Source organism: Stigmatopora argus, chromosome 17 (genome assembly GCF_051989625.1).
Source record: "Stigmatopora argus isolate UIUO_Sarg chromosome 17, RoL_Sarg_1.0, whole genome shotgun sequence".
NCBI classification, from domain to species: domain Eukaryota; kingdom Metazoa; phylum Chordata; class Actinopteri; order Syngnathiformes; family Syngnathidae; genus Stigmatopora; species Stigmatopora argus.
Genome location: NC_135403.1, coordinates 8,052,203 through 8,078,405, shown reverse-complemented (window position 1 = coordinate 8,078,405; position 26,203 = coordinate 8,052,203). Strand labels below are relative to the sequence as shown.

Below are 26,203 nucleotides of genomic sequence, written 5' to 3'. Positions count from 1 at the left end.
AGTTGTGATTGTCTAATAGGCACTTATCAGGAGCATACAAAATGTGTACCCTATGCTCAGGAATGTGTTAAAAAAACTGTTCTTTTCCATCCATTGATTTTGTGTGTAACAAACGAGCATTGGCAGTGGCCTGTGCGCTCTGAAAGTTATTAAAAGTGAAATATAATTAAATCTTAAATTTGACTGCCTTTGCAATAAGTAACCGATTAGAATGTCCATAATGTAAAGTAGGCATGACTGTATCTCAAAAATGGTGTGTCTGTGTGTTAAGGGGTTGATGGTCTCGAGGTTGGCTCCAGAGATAAGGTGGACATCTGTTAGGCTGTCTTTATCTCTGGCAAAGCTCCCGACACACAGTAGTGGTAAAAAGCCCCATCTAATCAGGACAGACCCAGTCTTGTTAGGGGGCTTAGTATGACTGCCAGCAACAGGACCCTTCCTCTCTAGGCCCTGCCACTTCAAGGCAAGCAAATACAAATAAGTCATCAAACATAAATAACTGTTGGTTTTAAATAATAGAAATCTGCTCCTTTGTTTTGGGGGTGGCTTGGCTTTGTTACCTGGCTAGACTCCTTTCTCACTCATACATTCTAAATGCAATTTTACACTGCATGCCCCTTAATCTCATTTCTCTAACTTACAGCTTGGTGAGAACATGAGCGTGACTGTATCACAAAGCTCACCTAGAGGTCCATTAACTGGATTTCACCTTTTACAGTTGGTTATCTTGGTGTATTACTTTTTTCAGCTTCCAATCAACCTGCCTCTACCATTTTTGTCCTCGACACCCTTGTAGGCAACCTAAGCCCCATTGCTGTTCCCCATTTATTCCTCTGAGCTCGAAGCAGTGCTGACCGTGTCAACTGCAGCCAGATTTCAAGTCTCACATAATACTTGTCGATCCCCTAGACACAAATTGGCTGATATTGACTGCAAGGAGTCTCGCAGTGTATCAAGATTGATTTAGTTTTTCTTCCTTGTTTTTCTAGCAGACGTTTGTTTGGCTCAGGTTTTCCTGTATATGTGTGTGGGGCGTGGCGGTGGGTGTGCATGTGTGTATGTGTTCGGGGTAACAAGCAGCGACACCAGCCTTCAGTGCTGTATGAAACTACTCCTTTGCTGTTCTAATGGATCTTGGTGAGCCTTGTCGCTGTGTACCTTGGTGTGTTTGTCCTTGTGGACCATTAGAAGGGACGGTTTTTGTAGCTTTAGAGACTCCCTTTGTTAAGGTGTTATTGGATACAAATAATGTCATACAGACTAGTACTGCTGCCATAACTGCAGATTTTTGGAATAGCCTTTAGCATTTGATAAACCATTTGAAATGACAGTTACAATATAGTTTAATGATTTTTGTCTCTATTTTTTTTTAATCCCAATGTCACGTTCACACCAAAGTAAAAGCATCACCCAAAAAGCATCGCTCAAACTAGCCCTGTCGGAAAAAATTGAAGTCCGCATAACCAAACAACCCAATCCATTATGCGACAAGAAAAATATCCATCCAGTGTGGACAAAGCATTAGAAAATACTAAGTACACAAAATAAAATGCAGCCGTTACCAGGCATTTTGTTTTAATGTTACTCATCAGTTTTTTCTACATTATTTTTATTTTAAAAACTGTCAGAAAGAACCTTAGCACCCAGAGATACCATCTTTCGGTTACTTGGATTGTAATTAACGATTATTATTGTTCCTCTATGTGAGGTAACCTCACATTAATGGGACTTAATTCCTGTATCAAAAAGGGTAATGAGGATTGAAAAGTCATAAACCAGATCACTTCTAGACCGATATATAATTTTTCCAATGTAATTATGCCCAGACCATAACTTATTTGATATAAAATTCAATCCCAGAAAGTGATGATAACCTGATCAACCAGCAGATTGATTCCCATCTGTTGCACATCTTTTCTGGACAAGCCAACATATGGTTTTCCCAAATATGAGCTGTCACGTCACATTTCCTTCATTTCAAAAGTCACGCATCAACCCCATTTAATGACTTAACTAATGCAATTTTCCTTTTCTTCCTAAGGCATCCTTTCCATTTCGATTCACTCTATAGGAACATTTGTCAACCAATCCTCTGACTGTCGTTGTTATGCTGAGACTCACCATATGTCGCTTTCGCTGCTTTGCTGTTATCCTAACCTCTTTAGATAAATGCAAATTCAAAGGAGTGTGTTAGTCTGGGGAAATTATGGCATCACATGTCAAGTTGGAGAAAAGCCAGAAGTTGCTGTTTAAAGCAGGCCTTGAAAAACAGATCCTACCTTCACTTTGAAAGAGTTGTAAAGATCTAAAACTGAGGGAGATAAGCAGTGTCTGCTATTGGAAAGTTATTTGAATCTAATAGAAAATGCAAACAAGCTGAGAGTAGTTGTTTTTTTTATAACTTTTTCAACGGAGCATCATTTACTTTTTCTGCTTATGTTATGCATAATGAGGAAAAAAATCAGATTTACTTTTCCATTCCATCATATATATATATATATATATATATATATATATATATATATATATATATATATATATATATATATATATATATATATATATATATATATATATATATATATATATATATATATATATATATATATATAAAATGGTGTAGTACATCAGCTGCAGTCCATTCATTTCACTAGTTTGTTTGTGGAGCCATTTTAAAATATATACGTATATTATTTTTACATTGTGGTTTACTTTGGCAATCAGAATGACTCATGAAATGACATATCTACTCAATCTCATGTTATCCTAGAATTTGCTATTCTCAATATATAAAAAATAATAATTTGAGTAAATGTTTATGACCTTGGTTATGAACTCTAAAATGCCATTTTGAAAAGTAATGAAGCGAACCACTGTACTGAAACAATGTGGACCTGAAAAATGCTAATGCATCAGCCCGCCTAACAATTTCCACTTGTTCGCACAAGTATAATGTACCATGACATCAGACTGTTACGTTCACTCTCATACACACAAATACTGCCTCATTAAGAAGTAGGTGCATGCTCTTTCACAGTCCAAAATGGCCTCATAGCTGTTATTTAATGGCCATTTTGTTGTCAGCTGTCACCTCCCCCATTCCATAATAGTCACTGGTAAAATAGTGGGCCTTAGCCTCCACAAAAAAAGAAAAATACAAACGCCAGCCATGAATTGGCTCTACAATTTGAGCTATCAAATCCTAATGGGAGGATGAGATTGCTTTTTTTGTTGGGGTGTGTGTCGGTGACACATAGTTGGTAGCTAAGAAAGCCCCTATTACTTGGGCCTCTATGCTAAGTTTTGGAAGTATATCAATACAAAATATTAATAAAATAGTTTATATTAGTATAGTATATTAATAAAGTGAACACAAATATCCTAGACCTATTTTTATTGATTTACTGCTAGTTTGGACATCATAAATGGGACATGGAATATCTTTCCCGCTAAATCATAAATCGTTTTTGAACAAGTAAAGCTAAGAGAGATACATGAATATATTTTTGTTAATGGGATGCAGAGAAAAATTTCACCACTTTCATGAGGAAAATAGAGTAAGTGCATCCTGAATCTTTTATTTGATGTCAAATGTCGCCACTTGCGTTATCGTTTTGTCGAATGAAGCTCATGAATTGCATGGATATTAAAATATCTAAGAGACTCTTACAAAAAAGGATGCTACCCTCAGTTGTTTCGTGCTTACTTCCAAAATCTACACAAGCCGTGCGTATCAACACTAGGCAACTGCCAAATTACTTTGTTGTTAACACCATGTGACATCCGTTACATAGTCAAGACCAAAGCTATGTTGTGATGCAGTTTTCCAAATGTTATTGCCAATATGCAGTATTATTTATACTTGTATCTTTGTTATAACCATATGAGCTGTGATTAGATATATTTAACACACAGTATTTTAAATAATATGGACGGAATCCAGAGGAATTCTGTTCGGGTGTATATTCCACACTAAATAGGGGTAAGCCTCATTGGTTTAAACATGGTAATACATCAGAGAACATTGCCGAAAGGAAACATTACTTTCTGTATGTAGTGAACTGTGGCACAAGAGGAGCGAGGTCAGAATTTTCCTCTATAAATGAATGCCAGTTATAAATTTATCTTTATCAAAGCAAGCCATGGTTGGGGCCAAAAGGGCTTTCTCTTCTTGCTAGTAATGATCTTGGACAGAAAAATGGCCACCATGCTTTTTACCACATTCCACTTACATTGATCCCTCCTGCCTATTTTCTCACTGTAATGGATGGCAGTGGTCCTCTCCCTCTCTGCTGTTATTACAAATAATTGCAAATCAATAGGCACTTAAGGCCTCACATTGGAATAATATTTTAACACATTATTTATTTTCAACGTTGAGCAGTTCCTACCTTTTGTAAGAATCAATGGTGACCACAACCCTTGCCCTCCTATTTCATCAATTAACATAATCAGCTACAGTAAATACTCTGAACTCTAATGTAATTGTTTTTGGTTCTCTTTTTTTTAGACAAGTAATTGCAATATTAGAATTTGAATACTGAGTATGTTGTTTTATGGCAAAGATTTTGATAACATTCTTATATTGGATCTTGCTAGTTTTCCCTCTGTGTGCATGTTTTTAGTAGTTATTTGCAATACTTGCACAGCAGAAAGCTTTGATCGTTTGCCCCGAGGTTGTAAAGTTGTCCGTCCGTGACTTTGCTGTAAATTTCAACCAACCTCCCTAACAAGAATCCTTTTGAGTTTTAATGTTTCAGTGTAGCTGATGTTTCTGAGGTCAAACGTTAAATCAGGACATGTTCCGTGTCACCTCTCAACCTGGTCCAATGCAAGATCACTTATAGATTTGAAAGGATATCCGATCCAAGATGCCTAAGGCAATGTGGGTCAAAGGCCACACGTGGTCGTTTGTTTTGTCAGCGCTATTTGTCAGTGGCAATTTTCTTTCATTAGAGATCATTTCACACATTATATGCCTTGCCAGTCTCACCAGGGTAGTGCTTTGCAAAATTCAGATGTTAACTGTTTTCATAATACGTTCTAAATAAATTAATACCTATATTAATCTTGTTTTTTTTCCACCGGCCAAAACACTGCATATTAAAACACCTTTTTTTCCACATGGAAAATCTACAGGTATAATTACAGGACAATTTTTAGTTTTAGTTGGTTTTAAATCTTGTGTAGGAAGCCTGTCAACACCAGAAAATCCATTTGCCCTCCTTGTCCTCATGCTATTACCTGAACAACGCTGAGCTAATGAACTCTGCAGAGTGGCAGGGTGGCACTTCCCTTATCTGTCTCTTTTTATTTCTGCGTTTTTATTCACCCCATTTGCATGATGCACCTTCCAGCGACAGCTTTGTTCCTTGACGAAAGGGTGGTAGATTGCTCGGACCTAATCCCCAACCCCACTTTAATCAAACCTGCCGCTCCCTGCTTTGCATTTTCCATTGAGTGTGTAATGGAAGAAAGAATGGCCCGATAGTAGGTATTTTAAATATAAGTGCCGACATGCTAATGTTTTCATATCCAGCCTACAATGTTTCCTCACACTTACCTTTTTTTTTACTTAAATGGCCTCTGTAAAGTGTGACAATGTATTCCAACCGTAGCACCGGAACTGCAACAATGAAAGACCTCCGGCTATAATATATAGACTCTGGCTGTTTTCTTACAGAATATGGAACATGAACTGACAGGACAGAGTTGGAAACAGAAATGTATTTTTATCATGTTTGATAATCCTCCACGACTTTTTCTCCAATCATAGCATTTGACTCATTGTATTTATCTCACTGTTACCATGACGTGATCTAAAGATAAGTGAAATCATTTCTCTGGGCATGGATATGATATATGATACAACCCTCCCTTTCATTCTTTGGTGCCTGAGCCCTGAAGCAAAACGACACAATAAAATACAGTTTTCTAAAGTGATCTTAGCAGTCCAACGCTCCTGTGACAGTCAGTCTGGATAAAAATATTTGGGGCAGAATCAGCAACATCTGTAGAAGTCTCAGCATTTTACCTATGGGAGGAAAAGCAATAAATTTCCAGCGATAAGATGATCCTATGAAAAAGACATTTTTGTCACAAACAATGGTGGCGGTATTTTTATTTATTTTTTGTTAAATCTTGCATCATTTGTTTTTTGGGGAAGGGGTATCTTAAATTGTATAGTCTAAGGGCCTTGCTACAAAGTTGTGGGAGTAGTACATAGTTTTACCATAAACTTGCCTTTTCCGACTAAGACATGGTATCTTATCTATCCATACAAAAGGTATTTTTTCACATACACCTCAGCAATTGAGTAGACCTCCTGCTCCACCCATACCCTAAGCACACAAAGTGGAACAGAGTTGGCCTGGGTAATTGGGATAATAATTATGTCTGCATTTACTTCCCAGCTGGGTGCCTGAGAAGGTCAGGGAATAGTGTGCGGACAGTTTTATCTCCATGTTGGTGCTGGCCTTTATGACAACATACAATAGGCGGAAGCTTTGGCCCTGAACAGAGCAGCGTGGCACAAGCTTGCCTTCCACAGACAAAACACAAGAACCCCACAGCAAGCATCAGAAGGACCACATTGTCTCACTGGTAAAATGAATGGCTGCGCTGTAGCGCTGTAGCACATTGTAGTGCTCTAGCAATAAAAGCCAAATGAAGATTGAAGGCAGAAAGAAACAAAAGAGGAAGAGCAAATGGAAACCATCAACACCAACAAATAAAAGGAAGGGGATATCTATGAGCACCTTCCCACACTAAAATGTTCAAATCATGAACTTGTTGCTTTAAATCCTTGGTCTCATCCATGACACTAATGATTGTATTCAGAATGAAAACAATGAGAAAGCCAATGTGGTTAATTTATTAGCTGATCTTTGAACTCCCTATTCAAGCAACCTTCCTGCATTCGCCTGGTAAAGGTTTAATGAGAGGACAGAAGAGACAGACTGAAAGTCTACTTTCTTTTCCAGCTATTCTGTTGCTCTCATTCAACTGCCCCACAAACTTTACCCCTCTCTGAGTTACCATGGCACTATAAACTCCTGCGGCAATGGTCTCGTTCTTCATGAATCGGCTTTTTACTGTGTGGTAAAACTGCATCCAGTGATGGATTTATTTTATTTCATCAAGAAGGTGGACCAATAGTGACCGTGTTTCAGGAAAATAATGCCACAGTTTTCCGTATGTGTGTTCCTATACACGGGCGTGAGAACAAGTATCTGGGAAATAAAGCGAGCGGGGCACATTCGAAGTTCTTCACATTTTATTGGACGTATTGCCCTCTCACTCTTTCCTGCTTCTACCTTAGACTATCTGTTGCATGAATCTTTTTTATGACAACTCGTTAGCAAAACTTCAATTGAGGATCAGCGATTTCCCCTCTTTGCACTTTTTAAATAGCTTAATTAGATTAAAAGGAAACTTGGCAACATTATTCCATTTTAATGTTTCTCACAGTCAGTGATTCTATGCAAACTGATAATCAGAGCAGTAGACCACCAAGAAGATAACATGGGCCAATGGTATTGCAGTGAAAGCATCATATCGACATCCAGCAAATGCATATAGTATGCCATCTATCTAATGTACTTATATTCATGTATTTGTCGACACAAAAACGGGACATCAACAGAGAATGAGTCCACTGTCTACCAACATTTGTTATTTCAACAGACCCATTCCCAGAGACATCAGTAGAACTGTTCACACTTCAAAAGCCGGCCTATCGACATAACCTTGTCTGCTTTAATGCTTTCTACACATTTTATGACAGAGAAGCATTTTTACTTGAAACTCAAATTGGCTGACACAACGCTAAGGTGAGCAAGGACAAAAGATAATGTGCCCTTAGGTGAGTTAGAAAGAATTCAGAGTAGCCATTTAACTCCTGCAACAACTATAAACAATTTTCCACTTCAGATGGAGCGTGATTGATGAAATGGTCTTGTCAGATTGTATACGTGTCTTGAAGGTTGAGGTAATAGGTTTTTCAGTGCCAATCTCTGTTCATACATACAGTGTAAAGTCCCAAACTGATCAGGTATTTGACAGTTTTCTGACTACTTTCAGTGGTAAATCACTTATTAGTTAAATGCAATATAGTAACAAATTACGAATATAAAAAAAACAAAAAAAATCACTCACTTGATAAATATGATTTGGAGATAGGGAAACCAATCATCTCATGAGTCTATCATTGCTTCTAGGTCTGGGAAATTAATAAAAAAATAAATAATGCTCTTTACACTACGGCGCTTCTATGGCTTAACTGGTAGGCCACTTGTGTTAGGCCCTAACACAACTTCTGCCATCATAGCATCCTTTATAGAGGCTGTTCCTTTTCAAACATCTTCAAGAATCCAAAACACCATGAGCTATTAAAAAGATCATTTTGTCGTGTGACTTACATGAATCAGTATTCTAAATTAAATCATAATTAAAACCTTCACATTGACTCACAGTGGGCCAGTCAAGTATACTTCCACACTAAAATGAACATAGTCTAATGGTGCCTTGCTCTGAATAATAGTTCATTCTGGAACAAAAAAAAGGGCGTTGGCCAAACTGTTCGCCGATAGTTGGGAGTTTAATAATCAAGAGAGAACTTAGGGGGATAACCGTTAGAAATGCTACAGCTGAAAACATCCTTCACGTTTCATTAAAACCTCCCCTATTTCTGAGTACTTGAACGCACTACAAGGGAGTGAGACTCTATGATGGTTATGACATTAATGATGACTACATTATTCCCCTTTCTCCTTCACTGTCTCACTACATTCTTTTTTTTACCCATAGAGCTGAGTAAAGGTCTGGGTTCTAGGGTTTGTTATTTTAGAATTTCCTATTGAAAGGGCAAAGCTATAACGGAGCATGTGGCAAGGCCTCATTATGACCATCACTGTTACATAATCTTTGCCTTTTTACATCTAAGACAAAAGGAATTTGGTTGTCTGGATGGGCAAGGCCTCATTATGACCATCACTGTTACACAATCTTTGCCTTTTTACATCTAAGACAAAAGGAATTTGGTTGTCTGGATGATGCCTGTTCCATGTTTATATTCAAATCCAACTCAGGAAATGAATCTGAAATTGCCTATTAAGTAATTGCTATCTCAAACCATTAGCACTTGACTTTGCAAAGACCGCCATTGCTGACACAACCAATGGATTGCATTTGACTGGGTGAAGAATTTGCCAATTTACATTTCACAAGTTTGAAAATTACCCATTTAGAAAATGTTGCAATGGCTTCCACTAAATGTGGATGCATGCAAAAAAAATATAGCTCGCCACAGATAAAATTATCCTGTTTTGCTTGGTAATACCACACTGAAGGAAAACATATTCTGTCTTGCAAAACGTATAAACCACACACTGAGTCACACAGATAAGTGTGAGCATATTTAAGCTCTTGAGAGGAATGATGTTAATCAGTTTTATCGACCATTTTTGATGGAAGTGACATAATATTAAGTCTAGGCTCATCTGCTCTAAAATAAATGTTAACACTTGGCCATTGTCTATTTTTTAAAATCCCCTGGACAATAAAATATTCAGAATTTAAAGCTGGAAAGCAGAGTATATGTCAAACCCGACTTTATTTTACCAAAGTTAAGGTGGCCTTGCTTCTCTTGACATGGATGTCATATACCCTCTTTGGGAGGAATTAACACTCTGTGAACATCAGCCAATTGGCATGTGGTGTTTTCTGCTACCAGCTGTGGTTCTTCTCTTTTGAACATCATTCTACTTTCCCTCTCTTCTCTTTCCTCTCATTAATCTTTACAAGATCACGAAGTATGATACGACTTAAGCAATGCCATAATTCATAAACATGCCTTATTAATCTGTCCTTGGAACACTTCAGTTTAGGAGGAACTGTGACCAACGATGTACCTTGTCTGTTTGCGTTATTTTTGGTGTACGGAAGGTTATGAATTATATTTATTTTGGGTAATTATTGGGATTTATTTAACAGAAAACACTAAAGCAAAAATGTGACAAACACATTTGATAATTTTGTAGAATAGCCAAATTCCCTTCCAAACAACACCACTGCCTAGTAGGGGTTAAAATATCAGTCTAGGTGATTTATGGTTATTGTTGAGGCTAGAGAAACTATGTATTTACTTGGGTCTCTCACTGAAAAAAATCGTCTGATCTTTTACTGTAAGCAGCATTTGCTAAATGCACCAATATTCAATAGTATGCAACTACATGGATAATCACGCAATAGAAAACTAGTAACAGCTCCAGGTTCATTTTAAAACCTGCTGTGCTCGTAATTGCAAGATCTGTAATGCAATCACCATCTGACATATCCCCAAATATAATCAAGCAATGTGACTATTTATTAAACAAAAGTATTAAATTATAAGAATGATGAAATTCTACTTTAAAATGTTTTCTACATATTTTCTTTGTTACATCATTTTCTGTATATATTCTTTATTACAATATTCATTTGTTCATTTTCTGTGCCACTCATCCTCACAAGGGTTGTGGGGGGTGCTGGAGCCTCTTCTATCTGACTTTGGGCACAAGGCGGGGGACACTGTCCTTTTTTTACTATTTCAAAAGACACTGTCTTAACAAATTACTATTTTGAATCACGAGGGAAAAGGAGACCCAAAAGAATTGATATACTGATTGAGCACATGGGGCAAGTACTAAACAATAAACCCATGCTGTCTTGACATTGAACCATTTTAAAACTAATGCTTTTTCTGCATTTGCAATGAAACTTAACAGCAAGTTGTCAAAGGGCAACTATTGATTGGTGCATTATAAGGTTGTGGTTTTCTCATAAGTGGAAGTGTGATGTTCCCTCAGCTGTTTGAGGGAAAAAAAACACTGTTGAGAATTTGCCAAACAATGGCCTTTTAATTAAAAGTCACACTCCTAGTTAATATCTTTGTTCCCATGCTCCCATCCCCCAAAGGCAAATTCTGTGCCTTTCTAATAACAGTGTCCCACCCAATATTACTGTAGGTGGGAGTCACTGGTGCATTCATTCACACGCCAAGTCACCATCTGGCTCCGTGACGGTCTGGTGGAAGGGGTGGGTTTAATCCTCTGTATCTTATCTGGTACTTTGGGAATATACATAGTAGCTCTTTATTTTACTATCAGCCATACCTAGCTTAAACCATCAGAAGGAGACAGTCTGTTGTCATCAATGCTCCATGGTTCTTAGCTCATTTCATTTAAAGAGCAAAAAGTCCACCCCTGGTGCCACCTAACCAAGCTTGAATAATTCTCACAGACATTACAAGGCACATTACAGGAGTTTGGCTGAGTGCTTTGCTGTGTCTCGTTTAAAATGTGACACCTTATTGGGTTTTTGCCCACAAACATAAAGTCTTGCCAAATGGAGTGACCGTGCAATGAAATTAAATGAACTGGTGACACTGAGCTATGTTTTGGGCACTGATAGCTTAAGCTAATTAAGTCTCTAAGCAGAACATTTGATGAATCACTCCTCAGGTAAAAATATAACAATAGCTGATTTGTTAATGGATTTGATGCCCTGCAACAATGTCAAATTCCCAATCCAATTTGTTTTTAACATGACTTGCAGTCTAGGCTCTGCTCTCACCACAATTTTTTCTCCTCCAAATGATTATTTAGATAATATTCAAATATGGCAATTATCTAGACATGCTGAAATTGACTGAATGTGTTACTTATTAGCGAAGGAAGTTATTGCCCTTTGTCTTTATGTCAATTCAAATCGCATCCGTGACAATTGGTGTTTCTTTACTGGTAGCAGTAGCACATGTAGGAGGGTGTTAAGGCTTTAACAGATGTCACACAGACTTTTGATTGATTGATGCCTGATACAAGATGATGAATGAGTACTCGCATGCAGCAGATTGCTGCGATGTCAGGCCCGCTGTGGCTTCAGCAGTTTAAGACAGCATTACGACTTCATTGAGGCAGCCCGCCACCATAACTATAGATCATCGTAGTGACAGGTCAACCTTATGCCTTCTGGGGTTGATAATGATGTCATGAATGTGATGGTCAAAGATTGAACGGCTATTAACATATGTTAACCTCTAAGATAGTAATGGGAGATAGGATAATGGGGGCATTTGTGTTTACCCTGATTTGATTTTGTGACTTTACTGCTGTGAAGCCTTATGCCCAGCTCAGACTACACTACAGCAGTCCGATTTTGCCCAACACAATAGAGAAAGTAGTATTTTGAAGTGCCATTTATTCAATTTTCCTGATCTCAACCTTCATTTTGACATATATTTCAGTCTCTGGCAAACTCGTGAACCCTTCATTGATTATAACACAAAAATTATAGCTTAAGATAGTGACTGCCATATTTCTCCCATTCATGAGTGGGTTGCCATTACGAAAGGTTAGAAACTTTGACCTCTGACCTACTTCATCTTTCCTAATTTTGTCTTTAAAATGAAGACACTAAACTTAATCATGTAATGGAGCAGACACCCAATTGGTCAATGGGTAATATCCCCCTACCCTCCCTTTTCTTTACTGTCTTCCTAGTCTATACCTTAATTTACTCAGCAGTAGTGGTAGTGGTGCTTACCAACAGTAGCCTCTTAACCTCACAATTTAAAGCTGGGAGCAGCTGTGCCTTCATTTTTTAAAATTGGGGTTTACTACTATCAATATTTCTTTAGTTTTAAGTAGTCTTAACCCTTGATTTGCTATACCAAGAACACCCTCTGCATTTTTTTCTTTAATTATATTTATAAATAAGAAGTGGCATTGTGTGTGTATTCAATTGCAAATACAAATTGTTCTTCATTGGCTGAAGTGCTACCTGCAAACAGTGAATCAATAACATTTAGGAAGTGAAATGTTCTGGATTTATGAATATATGGTGTTGTACTTGAGTTAATGAGATATTTTTCAGTTGTACACGTTCCAGATGGAACCTCTGGGACCTCGGTGGCCTTATACTAGACAGGATATTTGCTTGTTATACTTTAAAGGCTGCATTTGATGACTATACCACACTATACTACATATTTTACAGGAAGAATTCCACACCAGCTGCACTAAGACTGTTTCTTTGTTACTGAGAAGGCAGATTTTAGAATCTGGTTTTCGTGTTTGTTAAAAATACTTTTTACATTTGAATTTGAATGTACTTTTGTCCTTATTTTACAATATTTAACAAAATTGGAGAACTTCGTTTTTGGCAGAATGTTGAGATATTGCAGCAAATGTACATATTCCACAAGAAGACGTGTCACATGACCTTCTAAATTATTGTTTAAAAACATTAAGCAATATGAATAATGGTTAAAAGTGTCAATCAACACTGACAATTTAATAATGGCCCTTCAAATTCATGAACATAATATCAATCTAGCCTTACAGAATCATCAACCATAGCACACATAACATGAATTAGGTGTTTCAAATTAAATAATCTTTCAATTTAATATTCATGCTTTTTTTTTTATGTAACAGAAAATTATGCTTAGCAGGGTGGTTTTGGGCTGTTTGTGTCCTTGTGAAGATTTGGGTTTATGGATGCAAAATTCTTTTGATAATGTCCTTGTTCTAGGCCTCCAGAGTTTTCCATTCAGGCATGACAAATTATCAATTTATTCGCCTCTCAAAAACAGGACAGTGCTGGGGTTGATTTAGGGCCAAAAATAATGCAGACCAAATTTGCCTTTGGGTTAATAGCCAAAACTGGTCTCAGTTAATTTAGTGAACTTACAATTTGGCTAATTATAAAGACACTTGTATTGTTGGTATCTGACCATTACATTAAATCTGTAATTATGGTCTTGAGTGGACAATGTTAATTCCTGCAGTGTTACATGTCGTCGTTCTTCAACTGGGGTAACCAATGCCTCATGCTACCCTATCTACCATGACCCTGGGTTTGGCAAGTATCCTAGCTGATGTCTCTAAGGACCCTCAAGGACCGCACATTCACACACAAAGGCCTTCATTAATAGCTCAACAGCATTTCATTCCTGGAGGGGGGGATTCTAGATGTCGAGGCCCACTGCCAGTTTATCAGTTACATTGGTGCGTTGGTCAAGTTGTAGCCTGACAAATCCAGGGTGTTATTGGGCTTTTGTCCAGCCTGCAGCTGTTTCTTCCCAAGCTAGTAGGAGAGGATGGGGGAGGAGACAAAGGGGTTTAGAACATGTAGAAGATGCCTATTTGAAAATAGCACAAATGCCAGCAATAATTTTTTTTAAATAATGCAGAGTAAAATGTAATGATCAGAAGGCTTTGTGAACATGAAGGAAAGGAATATGGTACTGCCAAATATGTCAGAAATGTTTGCGACTCTGCTCAACAACAAAAAAAGTTACAAAACTCGCTTGATAAATATGACCCGACGCATTGCTGATCTAGTCATTTTCCTGAAATCACAGATCTGTCTGTCTCCCCTGCAAGACACGGTATCTTTCCATTTTTGAATTAAATGTTAGTCTACAGTGCGATAAAATAAAGATGATTTGACTTGATATAGGATAGCAGAAGGGCCCAAATTTAACAAGACTGACTGAGATACTGAGGACAAAGAAAAAAAATAGATAATGCTAAGAATTTCAATCAACCGTGATCAGATAATATTACATTTTGAAGTCCTACCACCACCCAAAAAGTTTGAAAAGCTTTTGAATTGTATTGTAGTGAAATCAAATTTCTATTATTTATTCTAATCTCAACAATGTTATCTTGTTTCCAATGTTGTGCTCTCTGTTATTAGATGACACTTTTATTAGCTTGTGGGTGTTTACGGTTCAACCCGAGACTGAGCACGTGACAGAACCAAATACAGGGATTGTTTCGTTGTTTGGATCCTTGCTTTAAGCCCTGTGGTGTTGAAGACATCTGCCAAATCCCCCTGGATCAAAGGATGACTATTACACCGACAGGCATCCATATAGCCTGCCCCCCAAAAGCAGCTTTAGAGGGCTCATGACCTCTGTCAACAGTTCAGGTTAAGAAACACAGGTGGGATGGAAGTTGGACATATGTAAATACACAGAAAAACATCATTAACAGAGCCAATGCATATTTTTCTCGACTTAACATGGGATTTAAAGCCTAGATACTGTGTATTTTTTTTCCTAAATGGCAACTTTAATCTTGCTACGTAAATACCTTTCACTCAAGGTAATAAGCAACTAAGAAAGTGTCAAGGGCAGGATAGGCAGTAAACTGGGGAAAGAGAAAGAATCTTTGAATGCATTTAGGAGTATCCTGGCCAATACTAAAACCCAACCAATAACATTCCACCTTGAGAACACTATTAATTACCATAACATTTTGGTTACAAGTCAAAACGAACCGTTAAGAGGACAGAAGGAAGGATGTTTCATGCAAGTTTTGTTCAGCAATGGGTAACCCTAATCACTGTTTTTTTCCAATGTTTGCATCCCTTTCTCATTTCCTGTTGAGTTGAGCAAAATAAGGCAGTAGGTGAAGTTTCATCAACCCTTTGGATCACACTGTAGACATATGCATGAGTCATTTAATACATGTGACCTTTTGTCTCATGCAAAAAACAAATGACCTGCATTAAACTAATCTGATAGTCATTCGTATTTCCTCTCAGCCGTCACATCTGGTGATGGAAAAACCCATTGCAGTTGCAACCAGAGTATTGGAAACCTTACACCTGATGCATGTGTAGTAGAGCTCATTACTTACATAATACAAATTAGCTTTAAAAAAAATGAGCTTTTAATGCACATCTGGTAGAGTGCTAGTTTGGAAGACCTTATGTGATGTACTTTATATCCATCCTAAATATATGCTTACCAACCTGTGCATGTGCTTTTCAAAAATCTATTGGTTAATATTTCGCCAAATTGAGATAGACACTTGTAAATACCCCATATCTCTTGGGGTAGTTTTAAATCATGGTACATTGGTACTCATAGCCCATGGTGTAGCATTTTCTTTGGTCACCTACTATAGTAGTTCTGATTGTCTATTTTGATCAAGTATGGTGCTATTTGGACTAAGACTTTAACCCAAAGGCAATGGAAGATTCAAATACAGAGTTAAACATCACACATCTTGACCTAACCTTTCATCTTCGACCAAGTTTTTCCATGTCATCATGGCTTGTCAACGACAGTAATTTCCTGTACATCATTAGTGCTATAATGTTATCATCACCACTGATGGTCTCTACTAACTTTTCTGTGTGAGTGACCTCTCTGTGCACCCAATTTTGCGGTCCAGTGTTGAATTAAGGCTGGACATTTGGATTTGTTAATGCCAAATTTATTGTATGCGGCATAATCTACTGGTATAACAAGGGATTTATCTTTAGAACAACCTAGGTAAGGACTATTATTTGCAAATTGAATTACAAAAATGATGTAGAAAGATATTAGCAGATGAAGCTCATTGATTTTCTAATGAGCAGCTTTTTACATAACAGAGCATTAAGCTTCCTCTCACTCTAGTGGACCACTTAATTGCAACAACCATATAAAGTGTATGCTTCCTGCACTCCTTTTCACATGAGTCATAGGGAGCAAATGAGGTATAACTAATACAATTGATTTAGGTAAAACTGTATAGGAGAACATGATAGCCACAAAGTGTTACTTAAGGGTAGATAACCAAATCCGCACACTATCTAGATAAGTTATTTATTTTGTATGTCCTACTGTTCATTATCATCAGAAGCATGGGCTTATTTCAATCTCCCATCTGTCATAATTACTCTCAAAATCATCTGTGCCCAAATAAGCAATCACTTCTACCACTGATATACAGAACTGTAAGTATTGCTTAAAAAAATACAATAACAGCGCTGTAGGTCCTCAAATTCATTTTTGTTATGCTTTTTTATCTGCCTGATGATGTCAATCTTTTGTTTTGATTCAGTTTTTCCTCTCATGGTCTTGATTAACCTTTCACTTTTTTTTCCACTCTTCACCAAACCAAAGACACCTCTGTCCTATTTGTACTTATCTCCCCTACTCCTCAAACCCTATCTTTTCCACTCCTGACATCAACGCTTTTAACGTCTACAGAACAAATTCCTGACCTTTTGTCACTTTCATGCCTTTTGTATGCATACATGCAAGCTGGTTGCCGCATCATAATTATGTGTTTTGTCATGCACTGCCTTTGTTGCTGATGATAAAAGGGGTGTCTGATTAGGCTGAAGGAAAGGCTGTTGATTCCCATTGACGAGCCTCTTGAAGCCTTTTTCAGTATTCAGGATGTAAACAATGATTTTGAGTAGTGTACAATGACTGCCAAATAAAACTCACATTTCGTCCCAAAATAGACATGTGGAGTAGTTCACTCTTATGCCATCTTTTGCCCAAAAGTTATTTTTACCGGTAAACTTTGATTAGGCTTGTTTTACTAGATGTATCAGCTTTATAAATGCCTGACATCTTACTATTTAGAATTTTCACCATCCATTTTTTAACTGTGTGGCTGGCATAAGTCAGGTGCCAGACTGTTGTTCTTCTAAGCCCAGTCATTTACTTGTTTTCTTATAAATGGTTTAAATGACCAATGGCATGTACTGGTAAAAAAAATGTACCAACAATCTCCACCTAAACTATTTGGATTGAAAAGACGTTACTCCTTCTGCCAACAGGAAGACTACTCCGAGTAATCATGACCGGATACAAAGGCTGAGGCACGAATTCCAGCAGGCAAAACAGGATGATGACGTGGAAGACCATCATGAGTCTTACATCTTGGATCAGTCTAAGGTGGGTGTTGGATTTGCTATTGCATGCTACTGTTAGGCCACATTTTTTCCTATACAGTAGCACTTGATCACAGCATGTCTCAAAGGGTTCCACAGGGGCACAGTTGACAAAATCCTGCGATCTAAAGCCCCCATGTTGTACATATTCCTTAAACACACTTGACATTAAGTATTTTCTGTAGACATAGGGTACAAACAGTAACAATACTTTGCTGTATAGCCAGTAAGCATAATGTAAATATAATTGTTGGGATCCTATCTTTTGCTGATAAATACTAGTTTAGCCTTAGTTAAGGTCAATTTCTCAAGACGATTTCTTGAACGCATCATAACATTTGGGAAGAATGTATTTTACAATGGATTCTATTTACTTAAACAACTTTGATAAGTACCATGCCTAATATTGATCATTTATAAATAATTATGTTGTTTTGCCCATTTTTAATAAGTTGAAATGCGTGTAATATTGTGTTTTTAAGCTTTTGGTAACATTCTTGACCTGCTATTTTACTAAATAGAACTAATCTGAGAATTATCCAAATGGTCAGTAAATTTGGAATGGCTTGAATTTCAAAGGCATTGACGTTAGTCCATTCTACAGTATATTGAGTGGTTGTTTCACATGACAACAATCTGCTTTTTGTTTTTCTTACTTTAGTAAGAGGTTTCTGTTTGCTTTAAGAGCAAATAGCCACCAATCCCCCACCCACACTAACAGGCCAAAATTTATTTGTTCTGGATTAGTTTCCATGTTAGCTCCACTTCTAAGTTAAATTTGAAATTTGACATCTTTTCCAATCACTTTCCCAATCTCTTTCTTTCCTTGCTCACTGTCAAAGTGAGATATTATCTGTTTGTACAGCACTAAACAGTCTCCGCATTCTTCTCTTAATGTCTGCGCTCCTAATTGCCTGTGATTGTTGACACTGTTGAGCATACCCTCGTTATTCCGGGGGTAACAAGATACAGGGCCAGCCTTGTAGTTCTTAAGTCTATTTTATTAGTCCTCTTTCAAGCTATTTCAGTCCTTTCCAGCAAGAATTCAAGACCGGCTCATCCATGTTAAATTATTGCACAGATTAAGCAAATTCATGAAAGTACTTGAATTCAATCTGGCAGATCTTTAGGGTCAAATTTTTATTCAGAATGAATTATTTCCCAGATGGTTCCGCTCCAATTTTAAATTTATGTGTGATTGTTAAGATTTGTGGTGTTTAACGTGAGTCTTAGAATAAATACAACAAAGAGACACTGAAAATGTTCACTTTCAGAAAATATACTGTAGTTGAACTCTTTCACATAATTTATGACTTATAGCCTAATATTGAAAAACAAATGTTTAAAAGAATGCATAACTTGTTATTGTTATCTTCTGAAATATGCATTGTGTAAAGTTGAGCTAGATCATAAAACTCCTCAATTCTACTCATATTTAACATTGAGATTTTTATTTCTCTGCCTCGCCCATCTTACTGCTAAGAATGAGGTGATTTCCAGATGTTCACCATGAATTGATGAGTGGATCCCAGTGTTGCTTTTGTCTGTTTTGTTCTCAAGGGAAGAAATTTAAAAAAAAAAAAAGTTAAACACACTTCAGCTACAGCATCTGAACACTATGTTGGTCCTACAAAACAAATATTTTTGAAATTTCATAGCTTTTAGACCTGTCTTTTTTTAGTAGCCCTATTATGACACAATAGCCAAACCACCCTGACATTCACTGTGGTCATAAGAAACAGAAAACGGCTATAAGAAATGGAAAATGGTTTCTCTGCTCGAAGCTACAATTCTCCTCGAGGACCACCAAGGACTGAGCTTAATTAATTGCATATTTGTGTTGTCACATTGAAAAACTGAATTTGAAAGGAGATCCACCTGGAACTTCCCTAACCGTTTTGTTTCACTTGCATTCTAACAATCTTATAATTCAGTGTCTCCATTAGTACTTGAAATGCCTTCCAAATGCATGCTTGCATCCTTGAAACATGGTCGTCTTTAAATGCTGCCTGATAATTTAAATTGTCCGACAATCTTCAACATTGTTTTTCAGCAGCTGTTTTCATGGTTCTGTATTTTTCGCAGCTGCAAATAATTTTCATAATGATGTCCCCTCAGCCTCTTAGTGATCACTTATTTTTAAACAGGTGTAGAGCACCCTCTTTTGAAACCATGGGACAAGGAGGCGATCCAAAAGTGCAATAGCTACTTTAGTTTACACTTTATTGAATAAAAACAACAACAAAGGTTTCCATCAACTGAATTTTCCAATGTCGCTTCCATTTCCTCGTTGTACCTATTCACTATGCTGGATTATAGTTATTTCTTCCCTTGCTCATCCGACCCAAGTTTGAATAGTTCTTTCCTCTGCAATTCAGTGAATATACTTTTTTGTGCCATGTTGTTGACGCAAAATTTTACCATATGAGTCCAATTTGCTTCCACTCAAATGAATGCTGAGGAAAGGACCTGCTGCTGATTCTGAGTGAAATGTAATTGCGCTGTTATTGCAGCTGTCCAAGTGATGAGAAAAGCAACCATTTCATAAGAACTGAAATTCTTTGCTGACAACCTTTGCAGCTAATAAAATATATTTAACATTCATTATTTTTTAACTCCACCACTACCTTTTGGTTTTCGATAGAAATTTGATAGCTCTAACGTCATGTACAACTGCAAAATTATTATAATAAAAATGTGTGGAACCAGTTTTGATGGACACCATCAGTGGTGTTAATTTAAAATAAAAATGTATTTCAGTGGTTGCTTTTGTATTGAGCACAGGTCCTAGAATAATATGTACAGTGTTTATAAGGAAGAACTCTTATTTTATACTCACTTTAGCAGTTAGGATCTTAAATATGCAAACTAATTACAAACTGATGATGAAATATTAAAGCAGTTAAGCTCAAAGGCGAGGAAGTTTAGACAATGTTCATGTTTAACTTTAATTGCTGCGGAAATGAGATGCACTCTTAATTATGTAGTTTGTCACTAAATACTCTGACATATTTTGTATAACCTGAATCAGATGTGCAAAAAACAAAAAAATGTTATTCTGGAATGACTGTTTGTATTAATGTCTTGTTACCTAATTTGCCATATCTCCGCTCTATATATCTGTAGTTGTTAATTGATGTATTTCTTTTTTATTATAGCCTAGCAATGGGATGGAAATACAAAGTGGGCGCCATTCAGCCACCATTGAGTCCCAAATTCAAAAGCAGCATGAGGACCGGGACAGTTTTCGCCAGGCTCAAAAACAATATAGTTCACTGCCACGGTAAGGCTCATCGTTCTGTTTGTATGGACGCATGAATGTATGTATCATGCCCTTTTCACCATTTTTCTTCCATTGTTTTTTTTCTATTAGTCGAATCTTGTCAAACAATAAGTAATTACTTAAAATGGATATTCAAATTTCAAAGCTCAAGTTCCATTTCATGCCGTCATCCCTTTTTCCTCCCTAATTCAGGAAGCTCACTTTTATTGACCGCAGCTCTCTTTATATTCATCTGCGCAAACATCATTTTTCCAATGCCATCCTGTTTTCTTTTTCTATGCTGTCTCTGAACAGTCACTTTCGGGTCGATTAAAACATGTTTCCGTCCGTGGCTATGGATTTGCGGTCCAGATGAACGCATAATCAATGTGTTCTTTATAGGCCAGACCAATCTATGCATTCCTTTCGTAGGTGTTATCTTCTGGCATCTGATGTGAGGTGACAGTTAACTCTAACCCTCACCTCCCACGGTCACTTGCTTCTCTTGGGAAAGTTCATCTGGCTGGTGATAAAAGACTGACTATGGTAGCTTTTGATATGCATTCCTACCATAATCTCCTAAGAGGAACTTGTGTGAAAGCAGGCTTCATGTAAGGCTAGGGCAAATGCCTTACATCCCTCGATTATTAACCATAATTCTCCTCACTTTCCCCATTTTTAGTCATTTGTTCTTTTCAGGAATTCTCTTTAAAAGTGAAAAATAAAATCCCTAAAGAGCTGGCAGAAAAAGCCACGGTAGCTGCATATCTGATGACAGGCAGACTAAGCTTGCCGTCTGGGATGTGAGGATTGGAGGAGCACTAATGAAGGGTTGTTGTTCGAGCAGGATTAGCAGCGGCAGGCATTGGTGGGCGAGGAACAAGCGTGTTAGTGGGAAAGAGAGACCACTGATTAGCTTGAAAGAGACACAACAAGCATAGCATGCACATGAATGTGGTTAAGATTAGATTCTTAACAGCAGGAAGGTTAAAGGAGGGCAGCAGCCCCTCTACTAAAGCTGGGCCCGCATTCTTGAGCAACGGGCTTCCATACCACAAAGGAAACATTTCACATTGGCTTTGAAGACATTTGTGTTTACTCTTACTTTCCACCACATTTGGATTATATTATATACAGCTTCTTGTTTGTTTGCTGCACGCCTTTTAAATATAAAGATTTCATATTACAAAATTATCAGTTTACTACCAGTTGCCTGTCGATCTGTGTGTAAAATATATATATATATATATATATATATATATATATATATATATATATATATATATATATATATATATATATATATATGTATTACACACAGATCAACAGGCAACTGGTAGTAAACTGATAATGTGTATAATACACACATACATATACATGTATATGTATATATATGCAGATATATGCATATATATATATATATATATATATATATATATATATATATATATATATATATATATATATACATATACATACATATACACACACTGTACAATATTGGACTGAAAGAACTGGTGATCATGATCATGCCCTTCCCACGAACTCCAATTTTTCCCAGCTGTTTAAAAGAAACACCCATCCGCCACAAGTTTTTGCTTGAGAACCAAGTTACTTAGTTTGTTTATTATAATCTGTCACCCTCTTTACAGCTAAGGGTAATATATTTTCCCCCACCCCCACTGCCTGTAAATTTCATCTACTTTGTGACAGATTCTGGCTAGGGAGTAGAAGTGATAAGAGCGCTACATTTATACTTCAATCATGAACGCATTCCTGTGGGAGAATGTTCTTTTTGCTCTCGTCTTCACCAAAAACCAGCTCAATTTTTTACTTTATAAAAAATAAACTGTCACTCCAGAAATGTGGATAGCTGCCTTGTGTGACAGGCGCCTGGAGTTTCCAAACAAGCAGCTCTCTTATGAGTTGTGCTGGCTTCTCTGTAAGCCAAGCCAGAGTGTAAATGCATGTTGGCTCTGCAAGACAGTAAAAGCCTGATAGGGAACATGTGGTGCAGCTTGCTCCACAGTCTGTCTTTACATCTGCCTCATTCCTAGTTATCCTCCCATGTATATTCCATACACTGGACTTACGCAAACACAAGTAGAGCCAAGCCAGATAATAACGGTCAGTACATGAATGCAGTTGCAGCTGTCTTCACACACACAATCGCGGACTTGAGACCAGTTGGCTATGCTGTCCTTTTGAGGTGGCCATTCATGATCTCTGCTCAAACTGATGCATCCCTCATGGCAACATTTTAATCATTGCTTCATTCTGTAGATGTTTTTGGGGGTACGTATAATAACATTTGTCAAATCTGGGCCAGATATTAAGGCATGTGTGGGGATGTGTAAAGAAGAAATACTGAATTGGCCAAGGTGTTGCAAAACTTTATGTGCCACTTCAAATCCATTGCAACATTTTTCAACCCAGCCAGCTCTCCACCCCATCAATTTTATCGCACTTGTTTCATTTTCCACTATTGTGGTGCTCCTGACATGAAGACAATATCAATCATATTCAAAGCCTGGGTGAGTTTCTTTTAACCTCTTCTTACAAAAGACTTTAAACTCTCGTCTCTGTGCCTTTTAGCCCGCCACGTAAAAATCTGAGTGGTGTCTCTCAAGACACATGTGACAATCCCTACCCACCGATAGGTCAGGGTGCCAAGGATGGCCCACACCTTCCTAGCAGGCACGGATCACATAATGGCTATCTGGGAACCTCCAGCTTGAACACCCGCGTCCTTTTGGAGACTCAGGAGTTGCTGAGACAGGAACAGAAACGAAAAGAGCTGGAGCTCATCAATGTCAATTCACCATCTGAACAGGGACCCTCTGCCGCTAGCAATAAAGACCGCACTCAAGCCCCCATGCAGGCTCCAGTCAAATCCAAAGGTCCCTACAGACAGGATGTTCCCCCATCTCCAACTCAACTGGCCAGGCTTAATCGGTTTCAGAAGGGCTCAGAGAAAGGGAGGCAGTTTTATTCCTGAGACCAAAAGAAGAAGGTCATATAAAAAATTTAGGACCAAATTGATAGAACATTCAACAAAGAAAAAAAATATGAGCAAGTAGTCCAAATGCAAATATGAAATTTATTGGAGTATTTAATTTTTTTATGACACATTTCCTTTGTAAGTAAAATATGACTTGTAATATTTTCTTATCTAGAAAATGTATATAAGTGCCTTTTTCTACTTTCCAGGTTTTGTATTTTGGGATATTTTGAGGTTTTTTTTTAACTCAAAATAAAAAAATGCTGGATTTTTAAGCAACAACCCAAAAATGTTTGCCTGTGTGGGAAATATTGCTGTGCCGAGGTAGTGACCTGAGGATACCCTCATTGAGTTTTTCACGTATTATTTTCTTGTTTTCTACTTCATATTCTCTTCACCAGACTGCAAAAAAGGGGAAAATTACTTAAGAACTATTTTATCCCAACCCTGTATGGCCTACCCAGGGAATCTACCCTCATAAATAAGGTCAGGCCAGGGTTATTAATTAATGTACCTCATTAAAAATGAATACAGTTCTTTTGTGTTCATTTTTGTTGTTATGACGAGCAAGAAACGCTAACCTTGCTGGCAAGGTTTTGGCCCTGGCCTTGTCCAAAATGATTGGGATGTAAGTGAAGCCTGCTGGCCCTGAGTTGTCAAAGCTGTTCCTTGCTGAATATTTTATCAAGGTGGTCACATGGGAACCACAGCAAATCTGTACTGGGTGGCCTCACTCTAGAACATTTTTTATCCGTTGTTTAGAATGAGGCTGATTTGGTTTCCTCCATAATTATAGTCATTAATGGATTTCCATTTAGCGTTGATTTTGGCATTTTATCAATACTTAATTTTTCCCACTGCTGTGTAAGTGTTTAACTTGCAAGGGTGGCCAACTCTGGTCCTTGACAGCCCCTGTCCATGTCTCCCTCCACCAACACACCTGAATCAAAACATCAGGATCGGTATGAAGCTTCTGGACAGCTTGCTGATGAGTTGATCATTTGATTCAGGTGTGGTAGAGGAGGGAGACATGGAAAACAGACTGGATAGGGGCTCTCGAGGACCGGACTTGGCCACCCCTGGTTTAAAGCATGAAACCAATGAATAATATAAAATGTTGACTGGAATATTGGAGCACGGTCATTTTTTTCACATTTTTTACCAAAAATGGGCAAATCATTTGTCTCTTTATTACCACTGTCTATCATGTATAAAATTTTGAATGTCACATTCCAATATCTTGTTCATGAAAGAAAATATGAGTTCTTATTAAACCACTAGCAATGTGAGACAACTTATTATATATGCAACTACTTTGTCATATGTGTTTTTTCACAAGTCTTGCTAAGTTGGAAGCATACTACATTGTTGGCATAGTTGATTATCAGTTTGCATGTGAACACGGTTTAAACAATTGAGTGTTTTTTCTTCCAGTTTCTCAATGCTGCAATATGTCAATGAATTTGTGTTGGCGTACTTACTTTATGAAACATTTGGCCCTGGATTTGCAGAAAAGCCAGACTATAACATGATGGGGTTTCTGACCTTGTTGATGATTCATTGAAAGACGTAATCACAAGTATTCCTTTGAGTTGTTGTTAGAAACTCAAGGTTACCACTTTGTGTTGCTGTTTCATCTATTGACAACCCTCCTTTTTCATGCAGGATTTTTTCCCACAATGCGTGTGCTCTTGTGTGGGTAACTTGTCTGTGATTAGGTGTTGCATAACACATTAAAGAAGGGCTAAAGCACCTGTATATATAACCGTAACCTGATTTTTCATTCCTTTGTGATATTGTTTTAGTTTTTTGTGATGTTTTTAATGCCCTGCAAAATGTATTGTTGTTGCTTAGTAAGGTTCATGACCACCTTATTTGTGTCTTATTGAATATGTGGTAACCAAAATGTAAGTATAGTACCCTCATTTTCACTAGATATGTTCAAGAACTGACTGTTTCTGCTCTTTTATGTACATGCAATAAAATACATGTTGTGAAGGTATATCCCAGGTTACTATATTGGTTTGGAAACCAATATGAGGAAGAATCATTCACACATTGATTTTATATAACTGCACAAAACATTTTTATTACATTTATTCAAATGTTAACTAATTGAGTAAGTTAACAATGATGGTTTTTAACATTTTATCTGTGATTGCGCCTTCCAATAAACCAACATGTAGCCAGATTCACTTACAAGTTATATTTTA

General features: G+C 37.3%; 1 protein-coding gene across 2 annotated transcripts in view; it reads left to right on the top strand.

Annotated features, from left to right (window-relative positions):
- The window catches only part of LOC144091577 (partitioning defective 3 homolog), a 179,810-nt gene extending 153,818 nt beyond the window's left edge, over positions 1–25,992 (top strand). For both annotated transcript variants that reach the window (XM_077624044.1, XM_077624043.1), the window contains 3 exons: positions 17,614–17,731; positions 20,886–21,010; positions 23,585–25,992. In XM_077624044.1, coding sequence (XP_077480170.1) covers positions 17,614–17,731; positions 20,886–21,010; positions 23,585–23,987 — 646 coding nt within the window. In that variant the 3' untranslated portion in view covers positions 23,988–25,992. The remainder of the gene's footprint in view (positions 1–17,613; positions 17,732–20,885; positions 21,011–23,584) is intronic.
- Positions 25,993–26,203: the final 211 nt, after the last annotated feature.